Consider the following 26,590-nt stretch of genomic DNA (forward strand, 5'->3'; position numbering starts at 1 on the left):
CTGAGACTCGCGCTTGGGACTGCACGTGCGTATTGGATCGTCTGGCCTGGTGGGACTCCGAATGAAGGTGGAATGGATTTGAGCAGCAGCGTGGAAATCAATGCTGTACCTAAAACACCCATGCATTCAAATTAACATTGTATGTGTTGTCAGAGGCTTAAAAAAGTTGTGATAATAACAGTGAGTATATAGTGCCACAGTCAGACATAACGCCCCCCATTTGTGCCTGAGCGCCCCCCTCTCAGCTGCCTCGTTCCCAACGCCCCCCGACACTGTCCAAACGCCCCCAAGGGGGCGGTACCGCCCCCGTTGAGAAACGCTAGTCTAGGTAAACACTGATCTCCGAAATAATATTGAATACAGTGGCCCCATCTATGTTAACACAGCAATGGTCACTCTGTTTCAAATCAATAGATTGCATCTGCATTACCATCTCAGATTTTCAATGTCAATCCATTCATGGGGTTTTGAAATAGGTAGAATACCAAAATGTTGAAACATACAGATTCATGTTCAGCATGACCAGAGATTTTTTGTTTGCCATTGTTTGGCCCTGTAGCTCGCAGCCTATGATGGTTAACAGATCACAACCATTTAATACCAATTTCTCTCCATTAGCACCTGTTTGCTGTGTGGGTAGTGTCTATATCACAGACATTTTGTATAAAACTTTAAAAAACCTCTTGGCTAATGTGCTAACAATTAAATGAAAATCAATTCATTCTAATTATGCCCACTTTGTCAGTTCTTTTTCCTTTTCCTTTCAAAGTTTTTTTCTGAATATATCAAAGTCTTGCAATGCATTTTTTCGCTTGTAACACACTCTTTCAGACGAAGTCCCTAATATTTTGGATTGTTCGTCTATGCAGATTTTTTTTCACTGCATTTTTGCACGAATAGGAGAAGAGGAGGGTGTATGTGCATGGTCTAATTCAGAGGTACTCAAGTTCAGATGCCAAGAAGACCACATGTAAACCACATAAAATGTGAAGGACCGTTGCCTGCCTCTGCAGCCTGTGGGAGACTCTTCAGCTCAGCGGGGCAGATTTTTACCCCTAAAAGAGGCAGGTTCGGTTCAGAGAACTTTGAAAACCAACTCCTTTTGAAGCTCAACAAAAATACTGGTGATGTAAAGTTTTTGAAATGTGCTCCAAATGTTCACGGGTTGTTTTGTTTTTTGAGACTTGATGGAGACTAGAAACGGAGTTGAAATTCTGATGATGTGAAGTTTAGGAAAGTTTTATACTTAATGGAGACTTGAAATGGAGTTGTGTGAAGATTGAATTAGATGTACTATAAGCAGAGAATACATTTTTCTGGTGACATGTTCATGTCAAATTAAAACTTATGCACTGAATCAAAAATGTTTACAGCCTTTAATATGGTAATTAACAATTTTATTGTTTGAATGTTAAAATGGTTAATGTACCGCAATTAACATGACATTTTACAGTTAAATAAATATTTTAAAGATGTATAACCAGTCTTCTTTGTTGGTTTTGCTAATGATATTTAACTCTGCAGATAACCAGAAGTAAGTCAGAATGTAAACTGGGCCACAGACGGTAAGCACAATGACATTAACCCAAACCTAACTTAGTTAAAATGCCACAGCCCATACTATTTAAAAAAAATGTATTATTAGAATATAGACATTAAGAGAATAAATTGTTATTCAAGTGATTTTTACTTTTTACTTAAGTAGGGTTGTCATTGTGGAGCTTATGTCTCTGGTTATTTGGACTTTTACTTAAGTACTGATATTCAGTACTTCCTCCACCACTCCAGCCCATAAAAATGAGAGTATAGTAATTATGTTGTTTTTGCCTTTGCCACAAAGAAGTAGCTATAATGATGCGTCAGGAATTACCCAAATAACATACTGCAACATATTGCGTATCGATTGTTACATATTTATTTTTCTTTGTGGTCTTAAAGTAGTCTGTGGCCCTTGTTTTTGTACAGTTTTGCCTTTTAATCCCACATATTAGATGTGGTACAACTCTTTCATTGGCAGTGTTTATATTTTCAGCACATCTATGTGACAACATGTTTAAATATGCAATCCTCTGACATCATTTTAATTATTTCTATTTTTATGCATGTAGGTTTCTGTGCGCTTTTGTGATAGTGTGTGAATGGGACTTTTATTTTGGTATGCTGATGTGACGTCACAAGGCTGCGTCGCGCTGCTGCACTGTTGTGATTCGGCTGAAGAAAGGTTAGTGTTTTAAATCTGTTTAAGAATTCAATCTTTGCAAACCTATCCGATCATTCTTACAAGAACTGTAAAACATATGAGTTTTTATCCATGTACTTTATCTAACACGTTATGTTTAAGAGGGAAACGCATCTATACACGAGTAACAGTAAAAGATGCGTCTCATTCAGCTCCCTATATCTTGAATCAGTTTATTATCAGTAGCAGGAGTGCAATAGTTTACTTATGTGATGATTAATTCTGCCTATTTATTCAATTGCCTGTGTATTTACTACTTTCATATTTCTACAGCCCTCCAAAATGAATTTAATATGTTGTATTGCCCTTTTTATTTTCATTTAACGTTAATTGATTTAATGTAGTTATTGCAGCCTTGTGTGGATTAACATTGTTAGTTAAATGTTTTGACAGCATACTGAATTGTTTTGTATTTTTAAAATTCAATTTAAAAAGATAAATGAATAAAGTTGAGCACTGTTTGCTTTTTAAAGCTTTTTGTAACCAAATCTTTTCGACCCAAGTCACAGCACGACAACAGCAAACGATCAAGGCGTCTCATTTTTTTGTATAAACCGACAAGGTATGAGTCATATGGGTCTTGTAATCTATTGTTTGGCTGTAAATAACAGGAACCGTAGTCTTTTATGCAATTGGTAAGGAGTAATTGACGACCGGCCATTTAATTATTAGAAAAATAATGCACACCTACCTGAGGTGGTAAAGCGGTCATGACGCGAAGCAGAGCAAATCATTTTTGGTTTGACTGAGTTACACACCGGGTGTGCATTATTTTTCTAATAATTCAACGGGCCGGAGTCAATTATTCCGCTTAGACTAAAGTTACCATACCTCGTTCAGGTGATGTATTTCAAGACGTTTGTCAAAGTTTCTGTCATTAAAGGAGCACGGGACTTTAGCTTATTCACGTATCCCCCAGAGTTAGAGAAGTCCATACATACCTTTTTCATCTCCGTGCGTGCTGTAACTCTGTTTGACGCACCCACCGCTAGCCTAGCTTAGCACAAAGACTGGATGTAAATGGCTACAGCTAGCATACTGCTCCCAATAAGTGACAAAATAACACAAACATTTTCCTATTTACATGTTGTGATTTGTATATTCACAGAGTGTACAAATAACAAGGTCATATGAGACACAGACATCTTTTAACCGTATAAATAGGTGAAGCACTGCTACTTGGGTGGAGTGATTAGCGCAGCACCTGAGACGCACCGTTGTTTCTTCGTCAACGTGACGTTTATCTCTAGCTCCGCTCATTTGTTACTGGGGCGATAGAGCACGTTTGTGACAACACAATACTAACATTACAGGGGATACATGGAGCCCGGGAACAACTGCAATAGTAGTTACCACCCTATTCATATAATAGTGTCACTAATGTTACATTAGATCTAGCTAATGGCACTGTTACAGTAGGTTAGTCATCTAAAAACATAACGGAACACTTACCGCAGCCGCAGGTGATCCACTTTGTCCTGTCTTTGCTATCGATGGGATGGCCGTATCCTTCAGAACACGTTTCATGGTCCGTGTGGCAAATTCCATTTTCTCAAAATAGTCGTCCTCAGTGAAATGTACTGAGCAAACACGATGGTCCTTGATGATCTCTTCAGGTGTGTTTGGATCGATATCCAGAGCAAGTAGTTAGCCATTGATTCATCAGGTCAGCATTTTTGATTGGAATTCTATTGGCGCTTTTCCACTGCATGGTACGGCACAGTACGGTTCGGCTCGGCACGGCACGGTTCAGCGCGGCACGGTTCGGCGCGCTTCGCTTTTCCACTGCGTGGTACGACTCGGCTCGGCGAGAGATCAGGTAATACCACGGCTCGGTTCGCTTTAGCTCGGTTGCTTTTCCACTGCAGTTAGTACCGCTTCAAAGTGGGTGGGATTATGACTGATCGTTATAGTTTATCCGCTCCTCGGTAACTAACAAGAGGAACGTCTGCGCTTCTCGTCCACTGACCACGATTCAGCCATTTCTTTTTTGGAAGTTTTTTTTCTTCAAGCAAGTCATGCAAGTAGTTTTAAAACAAGGTGCTACAGCGGTGGCTGTTACTGGCTATTTAAATCTAGCGGGTTTGATGTCTCGCAAATACAATGACGCTGGTAGTGACGATTCTGTCTGTCTGACCAATCAGTGATCTACAGTGCTTCCACGTCACATTTTAGTATCGGTACGGTACGCTTGGAACCTCAACAGAGGTGGTACCATTTAATGCGAGCCGAAGCGAGCCGTACCCTACCATGCAGTGGAAAAGCGCCACAAGTGAGCCAAGCCGAGCCGTACCGTACCATGCAGTGGAAAAGCGCCAAAGCGTGCCGTACTGAACCGAACCGTACCGTACCATGCAGTGGAAAAGCGCCATATGAAACATCATGGTATTACCTGATCTCTCTCTTGTCTATTGTCGCAGGTCTTTACAATACAGCGAACACCCATAATTGTAAGCTATGTTTTTACTATCTAGTAATTGCTGACTCTATTACACCAACTCTGAACGAACTCTCTGCTCCTCACCACGGGGCGTCTCAGGTCCTGCGGTTATCTCTCCGCCCAAGTAGCAGTGCTTCGCCTTCTGAGAATATAGTTCCCGGTATTCGTACGGTTAAAAGATGGCTGTGTCTCATATGACCTTGTTATTTGTACACTCTGTGTGACTATACAATCACAACATGTAAATAGGAAAATGTTTGCGTTTTGTCACTTATTGGGATTAGTATGCTAGCTGTAGCCATTTACATCCAGTCTTTGTGCTAAGCTAGGCTAGCGGTGGGTGCGTCAAACAGACTTACAGCACGCACGGTGATGAAAAAGGTATTTATGGACTTATCTAACTCTGGGGATACGGTAAATAAGCTAACGTCCCAAAAAGTCGGCGTGTTCCTTTAAAACGCTCTTGTAGGATATTTTTTTTACGCATCTAATCTAGGGCTGTAGCTATCGATTATTTTAGTAATCGAGTATTCTACTGATTATTCAATCGATTAATCGGATAAAAATTTGTGGTGATAAAAATAGATCCAAGTGAACAACAGCCTTTAAAATTACTTAAAAATACAAATAGGTAACACTTTACAATATAGTTCATTAGTTAACATTAGTTAACATACTAAGAATAAACAATACTTCTACAGCATTTATTAATCTTAGTTAATATTAATTTCAACATTTAGGCTACTAATACATTATTAAAATCAAAGCTTGTATTTGTTAACATTAATGTACTGTGAAATAATGAACGAAAAAATGAAACTAACATTAACAAAGATTAATAAATACAATTACAAATGTATTGTTCATTTCATGTTGGTTAATACATTAACTAATGTTAACTAATGAACCTTATTGTAAAGTGTTACCTAAATATTTAATAACAAGCAATAATTATTTGTTCAAAAAAGTATCAGAGTAATCATATGGGTTTTATTGAACAACGCTGTTAAAATACACCATGTAAAATAAATGATATAAACATAACTTATGTACATTACATAAAAACAAATGTCCACAGAGAGCACCAACGGCTTGGTTACATTAAGGCATGATCAAATCCTTGTTTAATATTGGCCAAACAAAATTTAATTCAAATATCAACTTAATCTTTAATATTTGGTCACTTCTTTACGATAGAAATGCAAAAGCTGCTGTAATTTCTTGAACAAGAACGTGTGCACGTCAAAACATGCAAACTCAGTGTAAGGGTTAAACTTTTATTTTTAAATCACGATGAACAACAATTTGCATATTTCAGAAAGATATTTATGTATTTTCCTGTGTTGGCGTAGATTTACAAATGAGTTGCGCTACGTATCTTGTGAAACGGCGCACACTGCGTACAGATGAGCGTTATAAGCAGACAAACTCACCGCACGCAGAGATGGAGTTTGAGAAACACAAGACGCTGACACGCATATAAATGATGACAATGCAACTGAAACGCGTCAGAGGTTTTGCGTTCCAGCACATGCAGAGACTGAGTGTGTGGAGCAGCGTTTACTGTGAACGGAGCTGAGGTACTTTTAACACAATCTGCACGTATGTAATAATTAAAGGTTCGTGAACTTCGCGCTTAGCGGATATATTTATTTAACTGATTCGCAGCCTTTGTGATTTCATGATAGCACTATGCTTTATTTTGATTGTAAATGGTTTTAAATAGATCGCGTAGCCTTAGAAAACTGTAATAATGCGTGTAACGAAGGTTCAGTGTAGGGATGAAAGAAGACAAGGGTCGGCGTAATGGGGACTCGTATATTTTATTAAAAATGAAAACAAAATAAGGAAAAGGTGCGCCACATGCACCTTCACCGTAGAAATACTACGGCACAGTTCAAAGACACTCTTTCCTGCTGGTTCAGCTCTCAGTCCACTTTTATCAAACTCTTCCCGATGTGTAAACTCATTTCATTCATAAAACTCTCTCCGTAGCACAAACTCAGTCCAGTTGTCAGCCAGCAGGTCGCGAGTGTAGATACGAGTCCCCGGTCCTTCTCTCTCTCTCCTCTCATGCAGCAGCTGGCTTTTATGCGGTCTCCCCACACCAATTACTGCAATCAGACACAGGTGTTCGTTATTTTGCACTTGATCCACTTACTTACCGCTCGGCTCCTCCCTCACTCTCCCGCTGCAAACTCTGCAAAACCACACCCCCTCACTATAATGCGGTTCACTGATTCTCGTCTGTGGAATGCGCCACTTCCGGTATTTTGCCGGTTACTCGACACGGGTAAATTGCAATCAAGGATTTTTTCAAATCGAGTACTCGACTTTAATCGAGGAATCGTTACAGCCCTAATCTAATACCATGCCTCCGTTGCTAATTCGAAAACGTTATTTAGAGTCACTAACCGAGTTTTGAGACACTGATAGCAGACTGGGGACACTTAACGACTGGCTGACACCTTCTAGACTGACTGACTGTTTACGTCTCATTTTGTTTATGAACCCACTAGAGCTGTGACGGTATGGGATTTTTTCTTACCGCGGTGAAGAAGCAACAAATCTCGCGGTTTGGCGGTTGTAAAAGGGAACCATTGACACAGAGAAGAAAGAGTTAACTCTTCACGTGTGCTTGCGCTCATGACCACTACTGAACATCTGAACACAAACAACGATCAAATGCACATCGACGGATCTTCTTCAGTCTGTTCTCCAAAATGTTATTTATTTTTGCAAGCATGTTTAAACTGGTTAACTGACAGTGTCTAAGGCAGGCAAAGGCATTTTTTAAGTTGCATTCGCACGCCACTGCTCAATACACACACATTACCGCAGGATGGCAGGTGTTCATTTCATAAACTGTGGACAAGCTTATTTAATGTAGCCTATAAATTAATGTATATGTCCAAAAAACGGATAATGTTATACTTTGTAGTAGTGCTATCGTGGCGTAATAATCTGTTTGGTTGTAAAATGTACCAGAATGAAATGAACGAATAAAGATCTTCATCCCTGCCAAAAATATGATGCATTTGCAGATTTGCTTTCACTAGACTAAACTGTAGGTCCACGGCCACTTCATTCCATGCTCTTGATGTTCTTAAATCTTCCTGTTACGACTCGTCGAGTGTGAATTGAAAGCGCTTCAGACGATTCAGTGTGTGCAGGAAACTGAACAGATCATTCAAACTGATTCGCGAACCGATTTAGACAGATCTGCCAACTTGTTTGATGAAGTCTTCAAACAGAATCGACTCAAAAGAGTGATTCATTTGTGAATTAGGGCTGCAACAACTAATCGATAAAATCGATTATAATCGATTATGAAAATCGTTGTCAACGAATGTCATTATCGATTAGTTGGTCTGCTTACGTCACGGGGAGCGTTTACTGGTACGCACACACACACAAGGTCTCTCTCCCTCAGGCGCTCTGCCGAGCGCGCGCGCTACACGGTTTGGAGCAGTCTCTTCTGTCTCGCATGCGCGCTCTTGCTTGCGCGCTCTAGATTTCGGGAGTTTGAACTAATTCGCGGGCATCAGGGAGCCGCAATCAATATGCGGGAGACTTCCGGGATCTTGGGATGTCTGTATTTTGTCTCGAGCATCAGGTTGTGCAATCAGTTCGCTCGCAACGTAAGTGATGGATTAAAATAGCGCTACCGCAGAAATAGGTTAAATTAAAACGGTGTTTACAAAGTGAAGCATTAAATACAAAGGCAGTTAATAACAGCAGCAGTAAAATATTGTTTTTCAGTCACTGTACTCAGTGGTTTTCAGCGAATGCTTGTGCACTAATGCATAATTTCTCCTGTCCTTTACTCAAGCCTGTTAGCTTGCTGGGTAACGTTACCTCCATTCCGTTCTCTTTTTATAGCATTTGTCTACTAAGTTTTAATTGTTTTTCAAACGCGATCTACTGCGGCTCTACATTCACACAATTGTTTTCAGTCTCTCTATATTTATTTAATCAATTTATCCTTATATTATATTCTTTTATATATTATATATATATAATATATATTATATTCTTTATCCTTATATTCCTTATATATACTTAATTTAAAAAAAAAATTAAATGAATTATATATTTTAGATGTTTTTAGTTTGTTTTTAGTTCAGATATTCACATCTGAACAACATGTCTGTGTAAATTTGTTTTAACAAAAATTGTGTTAAAACATAATATGTTGGATATCATTTTTTTAACAATAATCATGTTTGTCAACTTGCCATCAGCAATTATCATTAAAAACAATGCAAATATTGATATTAGTAAAACTCAATGTGTGGCTTTTGCACTTTTTAAAGTACACTTTTACACATAAATACCCTGATTTACGGTTTTATTTAGTTATAATAAAAAAAAAATCTAATTTAATTTCTATCCGATTAATCGATTAATCGAAAAAATAATCGTCCGATTAATCGATTATCAAAATAATCGTTAGTTGCAGCCCTATTGTGAATTGAGCATCGCCCATGCCCATAAAAAAAGATACAGCGCGCTTGGAATAAACTACACATTTAACAACATGTATTGCATTAAAATAAAGTAACGAGAGGAACGTTACCCAACGTAACAAATTAAAAGTACAGAAAACTTTCAGCAGAAAAAAAAAAGTGCGGTGATGACCTCACACCGCGGTAGGCATCTCATTCACGCGATATTGCGGTGATGCGGTTATCGTCACACCCCTAGAACCCACACAGGGTATGAGTCGCAGACTAATGCTGGGGGGACACAATTAACGACTGAAATACAACTGACTTTGTCCATCGACTGCAGCAGATTTAAATACAGACTGAACGCGCTGAACACTCGTTATGATCAGTCATAAGTAGGGGTGTAACGATACACGTATTCGTATTGAACCGTTCGGTACGAGGCTTTCGGTTCGGTTTTCGGTACGCATTTTCAAACCGAACGGTTCGTTGGACCATTTTTCCTACCGACCAAAATTTTGTTATTTCAAATGTATGGCAAGCGCGCTCATAATAGTCTAGGTCTTGGGTAAGATTTGTATGCACTTCATTTAGCAGAGAATATCTCAACTGTTATAGACTAATATGACCCCATTGAACAATGTGGGATGTGTGCCAAAATCTCTAACCAGGACGAAAGTCCTGAAAAAGACCACAATAGGTGATACTATTATCACACCACAGGTGAATGGGACTTTTTTCTTTTCTTTATAGATATTCTCATACATTTCTACCAGTTCAATCTTTTTGTATTACTTTTTGTATTACACTTTGTCTTAGAAATTAAATTAAATATGTGAATTAGGCAATATCTCATTAAATATGCGTACATATAAACTCTTGAAGCTACAGATTTTCTGAGGTGATCACAATGTTTACAATGACCATGTAGTATGTGTATGAATTCTGGTTTGATATTTTTAATTGCGTTTCTGTAGATCGCAATGGCGTAACACACACACACACACACACACACACACACACACACACACACACACACACACACACACACACACACACACACACACAGCATTGTCAGACTCTTAACTCCTGACTTTTATTATTGTTTGTGTTAACATGAAAAGTGCTGAAAAGTGCAGTTATGCCTCATTTACACTGTCAGTGAAATGTGACCCATTTCCGATGTTTTGCTCATATGTGACACAGATCGGATGTGTTCTATGACTGTGTAAATAGAAAAAACACATGCATTCAGATATTTCGAGATCGGTTTCAGGCCTCGTTCATATGTGGAAATAATTTAGATATAAATCAGATGTGTGCCAATGCCACTCATGTAAACAGACAGATCGGATATTCTGAGGCATTAGGCAACGTCTCCGCGGTTTAATGACGAGAGAAACCCCGACGCGCATCTGCAAAGGGACGGATGGCCCGACGTAACGTCGTAGGAGAGGAATGTGGACAAACTTTGACAAATATCAACATATCAAAGGTTGGCTTGCTCATCCAAAAAGAGGGATGTCCTGTTTTGTGCTGTATTGAATGGAAAATTATAAATACAATTGTTTACAGACACGGTACTTTTTTAAAAGAAATAAAACAAGCATTTGATTAATATACAGACATTTTATATCAAACCTTGATATTATAATTGGACATTAACTTAAAAGTGAAAAATACTAAACAACAGGTTTATTCCCTGTGTTGCAGGGTAAAACTTTCACAACAGAGTCCAGGTATGGGGATGATGATCAGAGCTCATTCAGTGATAGGATTTTTACAACTATTGCCTCCCTTGCATTTGCAGTACTTGCAACAACGGATACCAGCTACCTGACAGGGACACCCATCCTTGTGCGCATACTTGCCACACAAGCAGGGATCTGGCAAACCTTCAGGTTTTGAGATTACAATCTCAGGGACTAATAAACTGCCCTTTCTTACAAAACCATAAGCATTTCAGATGCTGCATCTGCATTTAAGATCGAGGTGGCTTCTGTAAATGGTGCTTGGACCCAAAGCTGCTGTTGGTAATAGGCTCTTTGTATATGTTTTCTTGCATTAGTTGAGGTGCAAGCGGCCCTCTCAAAGTCCATCTTAAGGGCATTACTATCGAACGCAGAAATGCGCAGGTTGTCAAATGTCTCCATGTCCGTTGATGGTTTGAGACATTTGACCAAGAATGTTTCCACCATTTGTATTGCACTCTCTGTTAGCTGTGGACAGTTGAAATTGAGAATCAAAGAAAAGATTTGTCTGGTTTGCGGACAGTGTTCAGAGCTGCAAGTTTGGTTGATTTTGCTGGTTGTATCGCACCCAGTCAGCGCATGTAGTGCTGGGAGACACTGTGTAAGCTCGTTTCCCAGTGCTGTGCAGATATCATGAAGTGGTAATATTGATCTTTACACTCCTGAGTTGCGGATGAGCCAGAGCTCTTGGAGGCCAAGATTTCTCCAATTAACTGTTATGTGGTATAATAGGCACACAAAGACATCTGTGTCACCTGATGACAGTGTCAGTGATGTAGATCCTGTACGGTGACTTAAACTCTGGACCTTTTTTGTCTATTTGTGGACACAATTTCAGCGGCTCAGTCCCAAGTTGTGATTTGGAACTCTTCCTCAAGTAACTGTTGTTGTAAACTTTTTCTTCTTAAGTGTAGGAAACTTAGAAGCGAAGACCAGGAGACGTTGGGATTGTATCTTTTAAGCAGGATTGTTACTTTGCTGTAGTCTGCTTCATCCAAAATCTTACCCAAGTCTAACTAAGGGAACTTTACATTGCAGTTTATATACATTTCAAGGGGGTGGGATTAATTTCATAGAGGAGGGGACACTTGATTCAGCTGGTTACCTGATTTCATCAGGTAACAGTGTAACTCAGAGTCTTGAGATGCTAATCCAATCAGCCTGATTAGATCAACAACAGGCCCAGCTGACCTTTGAGATGTGACAAGAGGTTAATGTCCGAAACCCGGATTGCCTCAAAATGGCCAAACAGTGTGCAACTTTCTCAGTTAAAATACTATAGTATTGGAAGCTCAATTAAACATTTAAATAAAATTTGTAATCCTACATTTCCCCCTTTGAGAGTTCTAAATAACTCTCACAAAATAATAATTTAGACACTTAAAAGTTCATTCTTGTAACTTGTGATCGTTACAGGCACATAAAGAATGTTCTGTGTTTGCTTTTCTGTAATTGCATGCTGACACAGAAACAAACATGCAATTAGGGTCCTTGAAGTTCTTACGGATAATAATCTTCAGTCATCTGGTGTAATTTTGCTGAAAGATCAAGAATGTCTTGTTGGATTTTGTTCAAGTTCTCTGTTGGGTCCATTAACCCGGTGCAGCACTCAGGTCCGATGATGGTGCTGGCACCTCCTTGCATTGCTAGAATGTAATCCAAGGCCACTCTGTTCTGTAAGATCATTATCTTGTGCAAAGCGAGAGTGTCTGTGATGTTACTGGTACGACAATCTTGATCATGTTGATGGATGACTGAAGGTTTCGTATTTGAGTCTCTGTGTTGTGTATTTTTTATTTTATTTTTTTCTTTCGTGATAGTTGGTTCGGCAGTTGGTCTAGTCTAGCCTGTTTAAACCTGGTGTTTTAACCAATCTCTAGTCCACTTTCAACCACTTGGACTTTCAATCTAATGGACGAAATAAACTCACGCCATTTACATAACGCAAAAGAAAAACATGACAGCTGTGAGTCCATCCGAACGCTGTGAGTGTGGGTTAGAAATAAGGAATGGTGAGAGAACATTGTGCTTGGTACATTTTTTGTCTTCAAACCAAACTTGGGTCTTAGACAAACAACGTTTAAATCCTGTCTGGTTCCCATAATGTTTACGCATTTGGTCAGTAGGCAGAGAGTTCGAACGCATTACACCAGATGACCGTCGACACTATGAAAGAAATCTGTTCAAATGCGTCTTCCACTCCCTCTGGAAGTGGTTGAAAGTGGACAAGTTTTAGACCCCGTTTACATCTCTATTTAGCGTCGTGCACTTGTGATCCAATCGACCAAAACACATCTTAATGCCAGGCGTAAACAGGGCCTCAAATAACAAGCACTCTTGACAATTTGTCAAATCACCTCGCAATTCTATTTTGCTGTAGTTTGTAGGTTCATTGGCGTCTTCAATCCTCACGTGTGTTGCAAGTGTAATTTATGCAGTGTCAAATTATTATCTTGATATAGTTTATAACTAAAGTGTTAAAATTGTCAAGTGCATCAGATATGGCTTCTAATTCTCCTAAAATTATATTAAAATGGCTGTCTTGGTGATTATCATTGTAAACATATCCTAATATTCCTTCTGCACACTTATCTGTTTTAATGATAAAAGTTCAAAGAGAGCAAGTGACAAATATCAGTATCGGATTCGCCCAATAGCTGTTAAAATCGGTACCGACCAAAAAAAAATCAGTGCTTTCCTAGTTTTCATGAAAGTGTAATATTTTAAATCTGATATTATAGTAATATTTTATCTGCACATATTAAATACCAAATAAATCATAACTAATGATGAAGTGTATACTTTTTGTTCATCTCTTAATTTGTTGTGCTAATTTTGAGTGGAGGGAATTAAGATCATTAACTATCACTCTGAATGACTCCCTTTCTAGGGAGATGAATAAGACTCACCCAAAGATATAGTTTGGATGCGTTTTTCTTTCCGGTAATTATTCTCTTCTTAAACAGGACAAACTCCTGGTGAAGCAACTGAGATCCACGTGACACTATTATAAAGATGTCCTAATAAGCATTTATTAAAGAGGATAGTAAAGACATGAAGATTGAAGAAACATTCAGAGTGAAACATGAAGATACTGGGACACAAACCGAGATGGTGTTTATGAAAGTGGAGAGTGAAGACATAAAGATTGAAGAAACATTGACGGTGAAACATGAATATACTGAGGAACAATCAAAGATGACGTTTATTAAAGAGGAGATTGAAGACATAAGGATTGAAGGAACATTCAGTGTGAAACATGAAGATACTGAGGAACAAAAAAAGGTGCTGTTTAATAAAGAGGAGAGTAAAGACATGAAGATTGAAGAAACATTTACAGTGAAACATGAAGATACTAAGGAACAAACAGGTTGGTTTCATTCTCAAACCGAAATTCAGTCATATGATCCTTATTATAATGTCCAGCTCTACAGAAATGAATGATTGTTTTGAAGAGAGCAGGGCTCCAGACTGCGACCTAATGGTTAACTTTTGCTAACTTTTTTCCCTCCTGTGCGACTCATTTTGTTAGCCATTTCTGATGCCAACCGCACATTGGCCAACTGATAAGAGCTGCATTTTATTTTGCATGTGAGAAACATCAAACGGCAAACAAAACGAAAGTGAAACAAAACTACGCTACTTGTTTGAGCTCAGGAAAGGTTCTACTCGCGGGCCGATCTGGATCATGTGACACCGTTACTACACAGCGCTGGGAGATCCAGTGAGAAAGCTTTTGATTTCACCACAGTATTAATAACATTGCTACTGCAAGATCTAGTTGGAAGCATTCAAATTTGGTGCAGAATTCTCTGTTATTAACCACAGATATCAGATCAAACAGCACTGATGTGGAAACCAAGAGAAACATTGTGCCATGAGTGACCAAGTTATAAAAGGCTTTATAATCCACAAGTTAGGATGGCTTAAATGTAGCAATGCTAACTAACCATGATATTGTGGCAGAATGTTTTTTTTTATGTTATTCATGCACAGAAGTCAGTCTCCAAGTCAGTCTCTTCCCAGAACAATGTAACAAGGCTTGTGTTCAGGGAAGGAGGAGGTGGGAACCGGCAAAAGTTTAACACTTTAAAAATAAAAAACAAAAGCGGCAGCCCCTCATGGACGACTGCCATAAACAAAACGCAACGAAAATGTCCCAGCCCTGGTCCTCTCGTCCTTCACTGTCATCACTCCTCCTTTTATTCTCTCGGAGCTCCTTCATGAGAGATACAAGGCCTGTGTGGCGCGCAGGTGAAGCTTTTTAGCAATCACGCCACCGGCCACGCTCCGTTCTCACAGCTCTCGGCCCCGCCCTGCTTGCCACAAACGGTCCTACCGTCCTTCCTCTACTTCACTCTCTCATTCCTGGCCTTTTCTCCTTGTAAATAACCCCATCCCAAACTATTCCCAGACTCCTTCCCCATCAGCAGGTAAATAAATATTAGTCCCCACCAACAAAAATAACACTAATGTAATGGATTAGTCCACTTCGTTGGCTGAACCAAAAAAAGGCTTGACGCTCACTGTCCAAAGGATTCCATTGACCACAGTAAATAGTGTTTATTATAAAAAAGTATATACAAAATAGTGAGGCCAAAGACTGTGACTTCCGGTTCTGGCCACACCCCCAGGTGAAGTCCTTTATCCCCACAGGTCCTTTATCCCCGGAGGCCTTACATCTCCAGCTTCAACCCATAGATGGTATCGGCTCACATTCAATTGCATGAGAAAATCAACCTATTCAACATACATAAATTAATCATATTTTAGTTCATACAACTAGAGAGTCTGGGATGAGCAAGTTAAGAAGGGACTGATTAACTGCACAGTTGTTGCTCACGAATGAAGCAATGAACACCATACGTCCTGTCCCAAATAGCACCATAAACACTCGAGTCGCACTTTCGTGATGTAACTCCGCTTTGACTGTCGGGAAGAAGTCTGCTGCGGAGCTCGTTTCAGTGGGGGTTTGGCAAAAGTGAGGATCGAGGGAGCATATCAACTGCTTGCGAACACCCTTCTGAAACCAAAAATGACAAATGGGACACAATACAGTCTCATGGACTTAGCGGAAGCGCGCACACAGAAACCATTGTAAATCTACAAGAATGAATATGAATAGGTGCATAGGAAGTGTGTTATTTGGGACAGGACCTTAGTCGCTCACACAAGTGCCAGTCTTCAACAATGAAAACTCAAAAAACAAAACAGACACTCCCTAAGGGGCTGTTTACATGACAACGTTTTCAACTAAATGCATTTTGGCTCTTTATTTATACCACAACAGCATTTTGGGGGCCGGAAAAAACTGGAGTTTTTGAAAACGATACCATCATCGTCAATGGAGACTGTGGCGATGTTAATGTGTATTATGTGTTCAGTCTTAAGGCGTGTAGTTCTCTACTCCTCCATGGATGTCAATACCACCACAAATGCCATCTGAAGCACTCATGCCAAATATTGACAAGGCCTTTTCTTCTTCTGCTTTGAGAAGGGGGGACTCATTGGTCCCACCACCTGTTTTTTTTATTGCAGTCCTCTACAGTGCTCTCTTCCTTTTGCCAGGCTAGCAAAATCCTGCCACTTCTAGCGTACCTCCTTCCCTGATCTCTGAACACCCCTTGTTGCAGATAATTTGATTATTTTGGTTACCCAGGTGTTTTGTTTTTCCTTATTTGTATGGCGTCCTTCAAATCTGTTGAAAATAACATGTTTGTTTCACGTGTTTAATCATCTCCAGAAGGACAATAATTTAATCTTTTTGAAATATATCTTTTCTTGTTTTTGTTTTTTTTGTTCAACCATTTTGTCAGTGCCTCCGTTTGTAGGTAGGTTATTTATATAGACTTGTCTTGATTGCTAATCCACATCCGATGACGATTATTAGGTTATACGTTCAGGCAACATGACATCATGACTTTGCGTAAACATACAGGCCACTTTCAAGTCAAGTGGCGTGTTATCTATACGCATTTTGAGTTATCCGCGTGTATGTCCACGCCGAAATCTTTTGCGTGTATGTCTACGCCATTAAATGTCCGAGTGATTCCGCGTGTATGTGTACGCCGTTTATTGTCCGAGCGAAACGAAGCAAAATCTATATCTACATCTGTGGAGCGATATTTCTTTTCCTAGGATGGTAGGAGAACACTCATAAATGGTATTAACCCCAGTGACGGGTAGGTTTAGGGACGGGGTTGGGGTAGGTCATATATTTATATATACATAATACATTAATATAACGTTAAGTCAAAGGCGTTGATAAACACGCTGAAAAGCGGTTATGCGTGTTGATAGCACGCCAAAAATGGAAATAAGAATTGGCGTGTCATACATACGCCATTTCATGAGATCAGTCTGTCAGGATATGATTCCATATAGGGTTTAATGCACACACCTTAATGCACACACCATACGTAATGCATTAATATTACGTGCATTTTTGGGAAACGCGCGTGGTATCACGGTGAGCGTTTGTAACCTTGCACGTAGAGAGCACTCTTAAGAGCTAAGATACATTGTTATCTGGAATCCCGGCCCGGGGGTGTCCAAACTCGGCTCTGGAGCTCCAACCCTGAAAGAAAAAAAAACTCACCTGCCTATATCCTCGGTAATCCTGAAGACATTGATTAACTTGTTCAGGGTTGTTTGATTAGGGTTGGAGCTAAACTCTTCAGGACAGCGGCTCTCTAGGACTGACCTTGCCTACCCCTGGGTTAGATTGTTCAGGTGTGTTTGATTAGGGATTGATCTAGACCAGGGGTGTCCAAACTCTGCAGAGTTTAGCTCCAAATTGCCTCTACACACCTCCCTGGAAGTCTCTAGTATGCCTTGTAAGACCTTGATTAGCTAGTTCAGGTGTGTTTAGTTGGAGTTGTAACTGAACTTTGCTAGGCAGTGGCCCTCCAGGAGCTGGATTTGACACACCTGATCTAGACTCTGCTGGGCAGCCCTGACCTGAAGTCACCAAACTCGGTACGTGTATTGTTCACATCAAGCCGGAAAACTTTCAAAAACACATGGATGTGGCTATTGTAGTTCAGGGTCATATCATCAGCAGTTAGCCTAGTTAATTTACCTACATAAATGCATCTGCCCATTGGTGACGATAGTGCCGCCGTAGTGCTTGAGCCTGTTATCACTTTTTACAGCTATATTGATGGTTTTGATGCTTTAATGTCTAGATTTTTTTTATGCCTGTTACTTTGTGCCATTAAACTGAGGTTAACATGTATTTGTCTTTTTTTGCCTTAGATCTGATTATTCTAGAAGAGGAGATTCAAGAACCGAAAGAAACAGAAGAGAAAGATCAGTTTGAGAAACATTATTTCTCAACAGGAGAAAAATCATTAAGTCACTCACAGACTGAACATACTTCACCAAAAAGAGCCCAAAAGACAGCAAATAGAAGTTATTTCACCTGCCAACAGTGTGGCAGGAATTTCACTCAAAAAGGAAATCTTAAAACTCACATGAGAATTCACACTGGAGATAAGCCATATACATGTCAACAGTGTGGAAAGAGTTTCACACATCAAGGAACCCTTTATAAACACATGAAAGTTCACACTAAAAAGGGCCCTTACACCTGCAAACTGTGTGGAAAAACTTTTAATCGAAAAGGAAATCTTAACACTCACATGAGAAGTCACACTGGAAAGAAGCTATACACATGTCAACAGTGTGGAAAGAGTTTCACACATAAAGGAGCCCTTCATACCCACATGAAAGTTCACACTAGAGAGGGCCCTTACACCTGCGAACTGTGTGGAAAAACCTTGAATCGAAAAAGAAATCTTAAGACTCACATGAGAATTCACACTGGAGAGAAGCCTTACCCCTGCAAACTGTGTGGAAAGAGATTTGCACAACACGGAACCCGTTATAGCCACATGAAAACTCACACTGGAGGGATTCCCATATCTTTAGTGTGAGAAGAGATTCACACATCAAATAGATCTGAAAAGTCATTTGCAAGCTCATTCTGGCAAGAAATCACAGTGTACTAAATGTAGTAAGAGGTTTAGGAAAAGGAGCAATTTCAAAAATCACCTGTGCATTCACTCTGGAGGAAGTAGGGAACCCGTGGGTCTTTAAAGCTTTAAACGCATTAAAGGGTTAGTTCACCAAAAAATTAATTTACACAAACCGTAAGATTTTTTATCTTAGGAACACAAAGATCCTTTTAATGAAATCTGAGAGCTTTCTGTCCCTCAATAGACGGCTACATTACTACCATTTTGATGCTTCAAAAAGTTCATAAAGAGATTGTACAATTAATCCATATAAATTGAGCGGTTTAGTCCAAATTTTCTGAAGAGACACGATCACTTTATATGTTGAACGGATTAAATTTAGGTAATAGGGGAAATGTAAATTTACCACCAGTGGCTTGAAAATATTAAGTTATTGGACTGGTTAAAACCAGTAACACGAAATGATTTGAAATCTGTTGCAGCATTAGTAAGAAGTGCTTTAAATGTGGCTCTATAGGTGTTAAGGCCGAGGAATCATGCAAGGAGAAAAGCACAAGCGATATGTATGATCTCGGATAGTGGCAAATCATCACTCATACACCACAACAACACCTACTTATTTTAAAACGCTAATTTTTCCGACTCAGAGCTTGTGAAATCTTTCACATGTGGAAGAGACCAAACTGCCTACATCACCAAGTTTGATTTGACTCATTACTCACTGGTTTTATTACTCTGATTATCTACTTTTATTATAAAAAGTTGATGAAATACCCTGAAACAGATGCCACACTATGAACTGATAGGGAAAGTGTTCACCAGGTTATTCATCTCGCAGAGGAGCACAAAGCACTCAGTTCTCTTGATAACATGAAGCGATTGATTAGAAAACCAGATTGCCCTTTACTAGAGAGCTGGAGCTCTTTACATTTTGTCAACTGTATTCAGATCGGCAAAGACATTGTGATGTTAAGGACACAATCAAACAGAATGAAATAATTCATATAGCGTTCAGAAGCGTTATAGAAGTTCAGTCGTTTCATACTGTACATCTGACTCCTCTAAAATAGGCCTTTATTGCAGTCCTGTGTTGTCATATCCGGCTTCGATTAGTAGCGTAATCAAATTCCAGGCTGAATCATTGTCAATGAACGGTCACCATTTATTAGAAGAAAATTAAACTTGGTTGAACTCGACAATTCATTAGCCTTACATGATACCCTACCATATGTGTAATCTTCCATTTTAATGAGTTACTGGCAGAGGAATAATTGAAATACACTATTTTAATTAGATTTTTAATGTTATTATTGTGAACCTGTTTATTACGATTAATCTCCAATTTTTGTTTACAATATAATGCTAACTGATCATTGCACTCAAACCCAGAGTATATGACTTTTTTAAGATACTTGACTAATACTTGATTATTGTATAATCACGGAGTCACTGATACTGAAATGTTATTTTATGCTACTATTTGAAGCTTCTGCTTTTGGAGCGTGGAAGTGTGATAAAGGCCAATTGCAATGCCCTTACTCCATTGTAGATAAAGTATTTGTGTCAAGCTTTTGGAAGTGTTTTTAAATGTGAACAAACATAGAATATTGAAGATACTGTATAGTACCATAAATTAACCGTAACTTGTTGTGGTGTCCTTGAAGTGACTGAACATTGTGAGGTTGGGGAGTGTAGCGATGGTTTAATCCAGGTAAGGATTGCACGCAAAAAATTTCCAGAGAAATTGCACACAAAAATAATTCCTGTTATCCATTCATCTGAGGTAACTTCTGAAGATGAGGGCCATGATGAAATAATCAAGAGGAAGTAAAGGTTGATAAATACCATAACTTTATCAGTGTTGTCCTTTTGAGAAGTAATATGAATGTTTCACTTCACAGGCGTAATGCAGGTTCCCTGAATTGTATGGAGAATGATTCTGATAGAGATGATACGACAGGAAAAAAATCACGGATCGCAGCTCCTCCTGTAGTTGATTCTCCAGGTAATCACGCGGTCTAATACTTGTCTCCTTTCCTTTTTATAATATTCTTTATTTTATATACCTTTAAACTACTAGATTTTATCTATTAATATTCTTTCAACTTAAATTCAAAATAACTCCAAAACATGCATAAGTCAGCTTAAATCACATTAACCAATGGTTTAACGCCCAGGAAGAGGCACTCAGAGTGGAGTGAGCTCCCATTTCCTAAGACTAAGGGGCTGTTTACATCTACGTTCTAGACCACAGTAACTGGGGGGACCAGACAGGGGCCACTTGTGCTTTTAGGGGGCACACCTTTAACTTTAATTTTAACCTATTTTCAGTATTAATTCAAGTCATTTTTCACCATGACATGCATCACTGCAATCTGTTTACACCTGGCCACACGTTTTCTGTGGTCAGATAGCTATCCGATAGTGAAAAGACCAGATGTAAATGCCCTCCGAAACGCATTCGAGAAAGACTTAAATCCGATCGCTCATCGCTCACTTCAGGAGGTGGTCTGGGCCGCATTCCAGAAAAAACTGGACAATTGTAAATGCATCTGGTTTTTGAAACCACATATGTAAATTTAACTCCTCCCAACAATGCTAAAAAAAAAATCGTGTGAGAGCGTGTTATAGGCTATATGTCAAGTTATAGCCAGATATGACACCGCTACTGCAGCATCACCGCAGATGAGCAGCTGAGCGATCTATTCATCAAGCCAACGTCAGTCGCACACTTTCAAGATGAGCAGAAAGGGTTAACTTTGGTCATCAGAAGACATTGACAGACGGACGCAAGTGTGCTTCTGTATCTTTTTTTTTTTTAAACAAAACTAAATGTTAAAAAAAAGAACAAATGTTAAGTGAGCAATTCTATCCATTTTGACGCCTTTTCATTCATAGCGGTTACCACGATTACGCACCAGCTGCAGCTTGATGACGCAAGTGTACTGCGGTTCGGATACAAATAATATAATGTGACGCAGTACATCGGGGGCAGGGGGAGCAATCAGATTGGGGTTCAGTACAGGCAATCGAACCAAGTGTGAAAGCTACTAAGACTATGACATCCACAATCCAGTGGGCCAACCTCAGCTTGGAGACAGACTTTCCCTTCTGCTGGACTCCGTCAAGTCACCTTCATTTATATAGCACTTATAACAGTAAGATTGTTTTCAAAGCAGCTTTACAGTGATAACAGGAAATTAAAGTAATAGAGATTGTTTTGGCTTTACAGCAGCTCTAGAATAAAGTTATTGTCCAGCTAAAGCTAGTTTTGGATTGATTCATACTTATCGAGAAAAGGTCCGGTAGGGGTTTATCAGACGGACTGCTGTGCTAATTTTTGTGTGAAAAGATTGTATTTGTCAGGGTTTCCACGGAGTCATTAAACGACTTAAATTTAAAAATAAGAATTTTAGGCCATAAAAAGTCATAAAAACGTACGGATTTTCCATACAAGGTCATAAATTACATTTAGCCACGTCTTAAATTGATATGCTCATTCATTATCGCGATATAATTTTTTCTCTATAAAACGATATCAAGAGTTCGATAAATGTTCGATAATGTCTATGCACCAAAAGCGGAATAAAACTCATTTGAACCGCGCGCGCCTCACGGAGTGTTTATCCGGTCGGCTCAAAGTCGAACATTGAGATTTCCTTGAAAACCACTCACCTTATGTATGTCAAATTTCATCAGCACGTACAGCACGCTATGCCTATCAGACTCGCAAAAACATTTCTTCTTTGCGTCTTGCCGTTTTAAAGTTAGAGCCGGAAAGCTGTTTTTGAGTGTGGTTAGTGAATTCTTTCGTGCTGTACTTTTTTTTGACTGACAAGTTGTATTTATTGTTTCATGTGCCATTGTAATAATAATACGGCAGGTGTATTAGTACTGCATCACACGCTTAAGTGTATAATATCAGAGTTTTTTAGTTTACGGACAAAACAGGTTTAAATGGCTGGAGGCGCTGTCGGGACGGTTGAAACAGCGACTCGTGCCAGTTAAACCTGGTCATAGGAAAACACTCAATTTGACTAAATCACTCAATATGACTCAAGGAATAAATGTAAGAATTAATTGTAAACGGATTTGTCTGTCTTCTTCAAAATAGCCTATTAGAAATATTACTTATAAGAAATTAATTTTCCAATAAAGATATTAATTTTGTTAAGGAAAAAGGACATATGTTTGAATGTTCTACCTCAGATTTGTGAAAAGTTCACCTGTTTGGCAAGTGTTTGTCATGATATGTTCTGACAAAAAAAGAGTAATTTAAAACCACAATTAACATAACACTCTGGTTCGTACAACTTTCAGTTAAGAGCAAAAATCTGACTTTAAACTTGAAAGAAATAAAGATTTGACATTCATCGTCATAATCATCGATATTGACGTGATAATTAAGTGTTGTTCCTGTGTTATTGATACTTAGGAAAAGGGAGCCTTCAGTTTGTTACTCTTAAGTAAAATGGAACCTTTAAATAATGAAACTTATTACTTTTAATGAAAGTCATTAAAAAAAAAGACTTTTGAAAGAAAGTTATTTTTCGTGTATAATTCGTGAAGGTCATACATTTAAATCATAATTGGTCATAAAAAGGTCTTAAAAAGTCTTAAATTTGACTGACTAAACCCTGCAGATACCCTGATTTGTGTTTTTTGGAAATATTAAATTTCATATATATTGTATTTAAATAAGTCAAGCACTGTTCAAGTTCTTCTTCGTTAATATGGCTGTTTTCAAGGGTTTTCCAGGTCTTCAATTTCAAAAAGTCACATTCAAGTACTTTAAGCACCTGGTATGAACCCTGTTCAGAGCATAGGCCACCTTGTAGAGGGCGCTCTCGCTGAATGTGCTCATTGTTATCAATGTTGAAAACAGTTGTGCAATATGAACAATCATTCCGCTAAGAAAAAGAACATATTCATATGCACCAACATTGTAATATGGTCTGACACCAATAAGTTGATCATTTTCATGTTCGCCAAACACTGATAAATGACAGATGGACATAAGCTTAAAAGGGTGTTTAACAGACTGATGACATTTCATCTCTAGAATAATAGTTTGAATGTGTTGTTTGAAATGTAATTTTAAGTTATCATCAGGTGTATAACCAGTTAACGTTTTTAATTTCTATCTACTGTACGTGTCATTTTAGTAAGTTTGATTTGCATCTGAGTTTTCTGATCAGTGTATAACTGATTTGTTGCAGGTGTTCAGAAGATTGAGGAAATATTGCCCATTGAGGAAACTAAAAAAAAATACCAGTTACAGCAAAAAGTGTGCTGGTCGAATGCTGAAGTTGCAGCTGTGATGAAACATTTTAAGGCACATATAACCGAAGGAAAACTGGCCACACCGACTGAATGCCAGCAGTGCAAGACCACTGAGGATCCGGTTTTGGCAAGGCGCAGTGTACAAAACATCAGAGATTTTGTAAGAAATCGAGGAATTAGTTTGAAAAGGAAAGCCCAAAATAAGTGATGTTACATCATATGTCTCATTTGATGCTGTTCTATTAAGATTATTACTTGGTTGTTGTTTTTGTTATTTTCATTCTATAGCAAAAAAAAAAAAAAACTTTAAAGAACAGTTAAACTTCTAGATTAGTTAAACTACTGCCTTAAGGAATTGTTTGTCACACAAAAAAAACCCTTTTCGTTTCCAGATCCTCATGTTGTTCCAAACCCGAATGACTTTCTATATTCAGTTCAACCTAAACATCTCCTTTTGGGTTCCACTGAAGATGGAAAGTCATACGGGTTTGAAACAACATGATGGCGGGGGAAAAGGGCTTTTTAAGGGGGTGAACCAGCCTTATAGATCAGTTTCTCTGCATGCTGTTGCGTTTTTTGCTTTTTCAGTACAATTAATTACAACTTAAAATAACAACATAAACATTGTGTTTTTACAGTTTTAACCGAAGTACTTCTAAAACACTTTGGTCTGTGTAAAGTTTTAAGTTTTTGTATATATTGTACAGTACTCTTTAATTATCTTAGTCTTGGTTTTGAACCATATTGTCACGTTTGTGTGTTGCTTATGGTCATGTGCCTGTAAAACACATTGGTCCCCGTAATCCAGAGAAATGTTCCCACTGTTTCACTGCATGCTGTTTGCTTCACAATATTTGTGAAATTCAGGGTGAGGTGTATTAAGATAAAGATCCACAGTGCATGCAAGAGATTGATGCACCACAGCCAGAGGAAGTAGTTGACAGCATCCACTGTGCAGGGCAGAGAGAGTGAGGAGGGAAGCCCTTACCTGGTATTTTATTCATGCCATTCAGGTATCAAATAGCATTTATAAATAATACTTCTGCAACATTTGGACAATTTAAAAATGATTTAGAAGTGACTTTGTTGTTCTTTAAATTGTACACCTATTGAATTTGGGTTAAACAATTATGGTAGCACTGTTAATGATTACAACGTTTTATTATTATTTATGTCCATGAAATGTTTGTTATAATCTTGGAACAACTGGATACATTACATACATAATCTTTGCATGTTGTTTATTTAAATTAACTGTCCCCTTTCAAAAGAATAAACATTTCAATAGCTATAACACACACGTGTGTTTAATAGTTACACTGATCATTTTTAAGAATGAGTGTGAAGGGTTACAAATTTAAGAATATATTTAAGATCTGCTGATCCTATTTTTCTTTACATAACATCGCATGAAAAATTAAGACAGAGAGACTGAATTTAGCATTCCTGTTTCTCTTTATTGAGCCTGCCATTCCTGTTTCTCTCTATTGAGCCTGCCATTCCTGTTTCTCTCTATTGTAAGTTAAATGAATCAGATTACTGAAACTCTTGGTGGCTCTTGGGAGCTTTTGTCTCAGCGGGAGAGTCCTGCCATTCCTGTTCTCTAGTCTGATTGGATTGGAATTGGTAACACTCTCAGTATAGGGCAGGTTCCAAAACCTGTATACATCATTTACATGCTTTGTTCATCACAATGTTAAGCCCTGCCCATAAATGTATATAAATTGCAAGAGAACGTTTCCCTTACTGTGCGTTCACACCGGACGCGAATAGCGCGTCAAATTCGCGTCTACCTGGTACAGTTTGACGCTTGACCACTTTGTGTTAATTTGCGCGTAAAAAAACAAAAGTTTGAAGCGAAATTGACGTGCGTCAGAGGCGAATTCTGATGGCGGCCATCTTTTTAAAAGACGGCTAATGTTGATCGAGCACTCATCGAGAGAGTCACCGCTCTGTATTTGCTCTGGAGAGCAGAACAGCGGCGTAGGGATCATCGTCGCCGTATTTGGGTCCACTAGACCCTTCGGAGGTGAACCCAGTTTGGAGAGTTTCACCATTTGCTCCACCTGAGCTGCGCCTGGATGACGGCCGCTTTCAGCGGTACTTCCGCCTGTCCCGGACCCAGTTTGATGACCTGTTGTCCCGCATTGGAGCCAGAATCACCCTCGCCCTCACCCACCTAATCTGTAATTATTTTTGTTTTGATGATAAATGGAGCCAGCCTAGGCTACTACAAAAGTGATTAAACTGTCCTGTGAATTTTTTTTTTCCCTCACACAACACTGTCCAGACACAAACTATGTTCTTGCACTAAAGTATGTTGGTTCTCTTTACATTAGAATAATAATAATGTTTCATATAATCTAGATTAGATATGGAATAAATAGCATACAAAATGAATGTCTCATATATTAAAATCAAGTTTTTATGTGATAAAATATTTACTT

General features: G+C 38.7%; 1 protein-coding gene across 2 annotated transcripts; it reads left to right on the forward strand.

Moving 5' to 3' along the window:
* The first annotated feature begins 1,547 nt into the window (after positions 1-1,547).
* On the forward strand, positions 1,548-25,437 carry LOC143718327 (uncharacterized). 2 transcript variants are annotated; one of them, XM_077209390.1, is made up of 6 exons: positions 1,548-1,565; positions 2,109-2,221; positions 13,848-14,251; positions 18,139-18,814; positions 20,762-20,865; positions 24,080-25,437. In XM_077209390.1, the coding sequence occupies exons 3-6, from the start codon at positions 13,936-13,938 to the stop codon at positions 24,349-24,351; spliced, it is 1,368 nt and encodes a 455-aa protein (XP_077065505.1). In that variant the 5' UTR covers positions 1,548-1,565; positions 2,109-2,221; positions 13,848-13,935; the 3' UTR covers positions 24,352-25,437. The 2 variants fall into 2 exon arrangements, with proteins under 2 accessions (XP_077065505.1, XP_077065506.1); XM_077209391.1 differs by lacking the exon at positions 1,548-1,565 and having other exon boundaries at positions 2,090-2,221.
* Positions 25,438-26,590: the final 1,153 nt, after the last annotated feature.

This window comes from Siphateles boraxobius, unplaced genomic scaffold (assembly GCF_051911475.1).
Source record: "Siphateles boraxobius isolate OS27281-9 unplaced genomic scaffold, OSU_SipBor_1 61, whole genome shotgun sequence".
Lineage (NCBI taxonomy): Eukaryota > Metazoa > Chordata > Actinopteri > Cypriniformes > Leuciscidae > Siphateles > Siphateles boraxobius.

Bases quoted from the DNA above. Each gene is read 5' to 3' on its own strand.
- LOC143718327 (XM_077209390.1), top strand. From the start codon at position 13,936: ATGAAGATTGAAGAAACATTCAGAGTGAAACATGAAGATACTGGGACA. The intron at 14,252-18,138 runs GTTGGTTTCATT...TTTTTGCCTTAG, and splicing joins AGATACTAAGGAACAAACAG to ATCTGATTATTCTAGAAGAG. The intron at 20,866-24,079 runs GTAATCACGCGG...GATTTGTTGCAG, and splicing joins TCCTGTAGTTGATTCTCCAG to GTGTTCAGAAGATTGAGGAA.